The sequence below is a fragment of the Colius striatus genome, chromosome 6 (genome assembly GCF_028858725.1).
Source record: "Colius striatus isolate bColStr4 chromosome 6, bColStr4.1.hap1, whole genome shotgun sequence".
Classification (NCBI taxonomy): domain Eukaryota; kingdom Metazoa; phylum Chordata; class Aves; order Coliiformes; family Coliidae; genus Colius; species Colius striatus.
In genome coordinates, this window is record NC_084764.1 from 19,255,752 (window position 1) to 19,261,846 (window position 6,095).

At 45.6% G+C, this 6,095-nt stretch overlaps 1 protein-coding gene across 1 annotated transcript; it reads right to left on the bottom strand.

Annotated features, from left to right (window-relative positions):
* Positions 1-367: 367 nt before the first annotated feature.
* CFL2 (cofilin 2) lies at positions 368-6,095 on the bottom strand. Its single transcript, XM_061998542.1, has 4 exons — positions 5,927-6,095; positions 4,220-4,527; positions 4,043-4,119; positions 368-3,951 (listed from the first exon to the last, which is right to left on the bottom strand). The coding sequence occupies exons 1-4, from the start codon at positions 5,927-5,929 to the stop codon at positions 3,839-3,841; spliced, it is 501 nt and encodes a 166-aa protein (XP_061854526.1). The 5' UTR covers positions 5,930-6,095; the 3' UTR covers positions 368-3,838.

Below are 6,095 nucleotides of genomic sequence, written 5' to 3' on the forward strand. Positions count from 1 at the left end.
TTTTCACACTGCAGCAGCTCACATTCTTCTGAGTATTAAAAACGACTCACCAGGGTAAACATACTTTTTGATGACCTAAAAAACCCAAAAACTAAAACCATCTAATTTTCATCACCCAAGCTGGGACCCGACACAAGATTATCCAAGACCAATTCCCTAAAAACTTCTTTATCCCTGTCTCCAGAGCCATTCGTGCTGGCTTTGGAACTGAACACGGTGTTGGTGAAAGCCATTACAATGCACGTAGTGCACACATTTTCACCACCATCTCTCCTTTTGCAGCATCTGGGCTGCTCCCAGACCAAAGACATCACCAAAGTGATTCATGGAGGTACTGCCCAGCACACAAATAAACTCAACATCTGAAGATGTTTAAATTAATTTTATTTATACCAGGTTTTCAAAATCAGAAATATTTCAAAGAAATTCAATACTTATAGACAGGTGCTACATTGATGATCTTTCATCCACTGTTAGTGCCGTGTTTTCACTCTACAACCATTAACTCACCACCACAAACTAAGGGGAACTTACAGAAGTTTATAAAAAATAGGCAGACATGAAAATTTGGTTTATACTGGAATTGGCATACGAGAGTAAAGCTTATCATCAAATTGTGGCAATTGCTGTAGTCAGTCACTCATTCTGAGGGAACAGTACAGCAGAGAAAAGACTCATCTGCATAGAGAAATACTTTGGGTTTTAACTGAACGTACTCAACATCCATTTAATGATCCGACTAGGAGTGAATATCCCACTCAAGTTCATACCAATTAAAGCTTTGCATTTTTAAGATTGCCACAGCATAAACCTCATCTGCTCACCCCAGTCTTGGATCGATTGCCCCTTTCAGGAGAAATCGAACCCATACATCTATCTATACCTCTTCCAGCATTCACCAAATCAAACAGAAAAACTGCTGGTTTGGAAGTGGGTGGTTTTTTTGGAAGAAAAATGCCATTGCTGCACAAGCTACTCTCATGAAAACTTCATTTAACATCTCTTTATCAATAAAATAACTGAAGCCAAGATACCCAAAAGTCACGTCTACACAGAGATACAGAGAAGATATAAACTCAGAGGATTTTCCTCCACTTCTCAATCACAATGAGGCCCTCACCATTTTGCATAATGACAGAAAACAACAGCTGACAAACTCTTTTGGAACAGATGCCAGCTGTCTCTCATTTGTTTTATAATTCAAACAGTAACAGTTCTGTAGCACTTTATTGTTGCTTTTTGTTTTTTTTTTTAAAGCAAGCCATCTGAATTGGACCTCACATCAGTCAGTCAGTCGGTCATTTCAAGAACAAACTGAAGGCAGGCTGATCCTTTTGGATCCAAAACTTGTTTTGGTAGGAATCTGACATAAATACAGTTTGTGCTTCAATTTTATACCTACTTAGACTGAGTGAATATACATTTAAGCTAATTATAAAAAGAAAAATAACCTTTAAAAGCCAACTTAGAAGCCACAGACATCTTCCCAGACTGTTTGCAGCAGAGACAAACAATAAATTTAAACACAGTACTGCTTTAAAAAGTTTACTGTCTTAAGTGAAATTGACATGGTTTATTAAAATTTAACACTTTCAGTTTTGGCTTTTTCTAAAGAAACCACTGATAACCTTGCGAAAAATCAGTTAAAATGTAATTTCATCATACTGTACTGAACTCAAGTCAAACAGAAAGCAAAAAGTAGATCTTTACATTAAACTGGGCTTTGCACACAACGCAAATCATCAGAAATAGACTATTTTGAGGAATAAAAAGGTTTGGTTTCTTTTACCTAGAAAACATGCATACCATCAGTTACTTCTCAACCTTAAAAGCTATCTGAAAGGAGAGTTCGGTAGAACAAAACCAAGACTCGTTAATACACTTATTAAGTCAGTGGTCATCATGCCTTTTTAGTTAAATTCTAGTAAAGTTTTGTCTACATAGAATGGCTAATACAATGAGGTGTGCAAGTCATAGCGACAGCCAGAAGCCTGAAACAAAGTCTTAAAGTTCTACAGGACAAGACAGCCTGAACACATTAGGTTACCCAAACTATTAAAAAAGGAAAAGGAGGGAAAAAAAAAAAGAAAAAAAGATGGTTTTATTATGATCTGCTTCCTCGTTGAAAAAAGGGCTATGGACTGAACATAAAGGGCCCTCATTTAAAAGCCCCTCAGTTTAAAATCAGGTAATGATAAAAAGCATTCCTTGTAGCAGCACGCACAGCTTAGCTGCGAGCGGCCGCCTAAGAGCGCTCTTTCACGCATACCGGGAGAATCATGTCCAGTTTTGCCATTTGTGGATAACGATGACAAGATACAAAAGCATGTGTTTGCCATAAATAGCTCTGGCCAACGGAGGATTGCTCACACAGAGCAGATCAAATTCTCTATAAGGAGAGCATTATCTGGCTCCCGGCCAAAACACGTTCCCGGAGCAAGCCTCGGTAGTGGCAAACACTTTCCAGTTCTATTTACATAGAAGCCAACAAGCAGAACAGTTCATTTAGGCTACTTCTTGTACCAAGTCCCTCTTAATGGCAACATTCCAGAAACAAAAAGTTATTTACCAGCTTCGTATTTTGCACCCACTTGTCAGTATACATGGCCTTACCAAACACGATGGCGAGCTGCAGGAGCTGGTGCAAGGTTTTTACTCTGACGTGTAGAACTTTAAGAACATTCAGGTAGGAAACACACCGCGTGGTTATTAGCATCGTGTTTTTGCATCTCTGACACAAGTGTCTCATGGAACTAATGGTCTCTAGCAGTGGCAGCTTCTTCACCTGAAACGTAAACTAGGATTGGGTCCTTTATCGAATGATCAGAACAGAGCCAAAAAGTATTGTAAAGCAGCGCCTAAATCCCGTTTAGGAGGAATGAGAAACTTGCATTAAGGTAAGATCCACGCCTGTCTTTACAATACTTTCCATGGAAGTCATTTCCAATATGCTTAAATTGAACATCCTTAAAAACTCTACTTTCCAATGAAAACAAGGCAACGTTCTGTAATAAGCCACAAGTTTTATTGCAACGTGGCCAGTTTTTGATCTCAAAAAACAATGTTCCATTTAAGGCTCTTTTTAATACAGAAATTGCCACCATGACTGATGTTTTACAAAACTTTAGTGTTTCAAGACTCACAGAAAAACAGATAACTTCTACTCCTGTTCAGTAGTGTACATTCAATGGAAAACAAAAGGCATCGTAACAGCTACTTCATTTATAAAGATATGCATGTAACAGGAATGAAACTGAGGTACTACAATAATCTGATGACACAGTTACAGCAACTTAATTGGCATTCCTTTGGGGACAGGGGCAGGTCAAACATATTACAAAAAAAGTGCTTTAAATGCATAGTGTTGTGTGCTGCCATGTCACAAAAATAGGCTTGTCAAGGCAGGTGAGGTGTATGGATGCACAAGAGCCTCATGGAACTGCAATCAAGTGCAACTGTAAGTAATACTGTATAGAGTCTACCATCCGATCAGTGGACAATACTTTCAAGGCATTCAATTAGCTTACCCTTTGCTGTCTGCTAGACTATTCACATTAACTATCACATTCATTGTACATGTTGCAAGGAATGCCCGCAACGTCAGTTTTGGCTAAGAGTATGATGTGAAAGCATTCCTTGAATCCTACATAAAACTACCAGGATTAAACAGTCTAATGGCAATCACTGGTAGACTGCCTAACAATGACATCTCCTTCAGGGGCAGTAGGAAAGGGACTTATTTTTTGAGGAGGGAAGGGGACGGGGGGACTAATACTATTCCAATTGAACGAGCTGCAGAAATGGAAGCTCCTTAGATCCAGATGGCACTTGTCTGTCTTTATAAGGGTTTTCCTTCAAGTGAAACTACCACGTTGCCTCCCAATTTCTCTCCGAGTGTTGAACGGTCCTTAATATCATCCAAACCATTTACTTGCCACTCATGTTTAATACCTGAAAGACAGACGGACAACAGCGTACTTGTGAGAACCTCCAAACCTACACGGTGTTACAATTAACGAGTGAAACGCTTTCAGGTCCGTACCTGTAAATTTCTTTTTAATGGCATCTTTAGAGCTTGCGTAGATCATCTTGCTTTTTAAAGGTGCACTTTCAGGAGCCCTTGAAAGGAAAGAAGAGAAACCACAACAAAACAGTTATTCAGGCACCCAGCGTCACCTCCAGAATATGGCACTTAAACAGCAAGTCTGCTTTTACACACCAGAATATAAATACCAGGTCTTCTTTCTTAGATTCCTTTGTCTCGTATGTGGCATCATACAAAGCGTACCGGCAATCGTTCAAAGGTAGCAACTTGACAAAGGCTGTATATGGGTCCTCCACGGTATCGCCAATGTCACCAACCAGTATCTGCTTGGACTCCTCTACTATTATTTGTTTTTTGTCATCACTTAGGCAGAAGAGAACGGCTTTCTTTCTTTTTTTAATCTCTTCTGGGGTTGAAGATTTCCTTACTTTCATGTCATTAAAAACCTTTATGACTTCATCATTCACTGTTACTCCAGAAGCCTGTAAAATGAGATCAAAACAGCAAAAATTAACATTCACTAAAAAAAGATGATAGCCCACCGTACTAGCCTGCCCCTGTAAGAATAAAAGTGAACACCTGAACACATCATTAATTCAGTAATCTGAATTCTGCGGTACCTGAGCAGAAGATGTGAAAGGGGTGTAAGTTTGATACTATCTCACTGCAGATCTCAACACCTTAAGATTCGGGATAGTAGTTTTACACTGTACTACTCCAGTGGCTTAGCATTACCTTATTGTGTACTTGGATTACTGGGGGTGAGGAGGGGGTGCAGGGTGGGGGTGGAGAGTGGGAACTCAGGACAGGAGAGGAGTTAGTAGTTTTGGGTTTTGATAGGGGGTGGGGTTTTTGTTCGGTTTTGGTTTTTAGCTGGACAAATGCTACAGCAACAGCTCACAGCCAGCACTGTCATGACTCTCATTTTGTTGTGGGTGATGTAAGGCTCTACAAGCAGAAGAAATGTTTTCTGCATTGTGTCAGCTTTGACATCGGGCTTTAGAACTCCTGAATCTAACTTTGTGCTGCTGCACGAGCTTTATTTGACAGCAATACTTCCTTCATACACAAGTACCGGCTACAACGTGTACAGGTCCCCATGAGGCTCGCAAGCCGTTCCAAACCCGAGCCTAAACCAGCACGAAAACAAAACACTGACCGGACAAACGGGAAGCTCACGACTGAAGGAAAAGAATTCCGCCAAGTCCACGGCGAGCGAGCCAAACGCCCCCCGCACCGCGCCCCTGCTCTCTGTGCAACCACGGCCTCGGAGGAGGCGGGCGCTGCCGCGGCCGGCGGTGCGGGGAGGCAGGTGCACGGGCGGCCGGGAGCCGCCGGCTTTGTCCCCGGGGAGCCCGCCTGCTCCTTACCCCGCTTTGTTAGCGGGAACGGCGGTCGCCGCCGGGGAAGGGGCGTCCAGCCGCCCCGCACTCGGCCCCCCTGGCTCCGGCTCCGGCCGCCTCGCCGCTCTAGCCGATCGCTCCGCCGCCTGCCGGGACTGCTACTAGGCCCAGGCCCTGCGAGGTCGCCGGCAGCCCCTCTCCCCGCGCCCGCCGCCGGCCCTCGCACTCCCCACCCCGCTCCCCGCCCCAGACAGGCACGCCCGGGCGATGCCGCAGGGAGCGCTGCGCCGCCCGCCTGGCCCCGTCCGCCGGCCCCCGGCCCCGCCGCGGCCCACCCCGCCGCCCGCTTCTGCTCGCTTCTCCCACCGCCCCCCATACCCGGCTAAAATTAGACTAAAATGGCCGCCGGCGGCCGTGGGCGCGGGCCGCGCCGGGCCTGCTCGCTTCAGCCGCGCCGGGCCGCGCTGCCGTCCCCTCCGCGGGCCACCCCCATGGGCCGCCCTCCCAGCCCGGCCGAGCCGCGCCGCGCCGCGCTTACCATGGCGCCGGGTGCCGGGCGGCGGCTGCCTGCGGTGCGGTGCGCGGCTGCTGCACGCAGGAGAGCGCGGCGCTGCGCTGGGGGCGAGGCGGGCGGGGACTTGCGCCGGGCGGGGGATGAGCCGCGGCGGCCGGGGAGGGCCGGTCACATGGGCCGCGCCGCCACCACG

Excerpts from the sequence above, each read along its gene's own strand:
- CFL2 (XM_061998542.1), bottom strand. Across the intron at positions 4,120-4,219 it reads GACCTGGTATTTATATTCTG|GGCTCCTGAAAGTGCACCTT; the intron begins GTGTGTAAAAGC and ends TTTCCTTTCAAG. Across the intron at positions 3,952-4,042 it reads CATTAAAAAGAAATTTACAG|GTATTAAACATGAGTGGCAA; the intron begins GTACGGACCTGA and ends TCTGTCTTTCAG.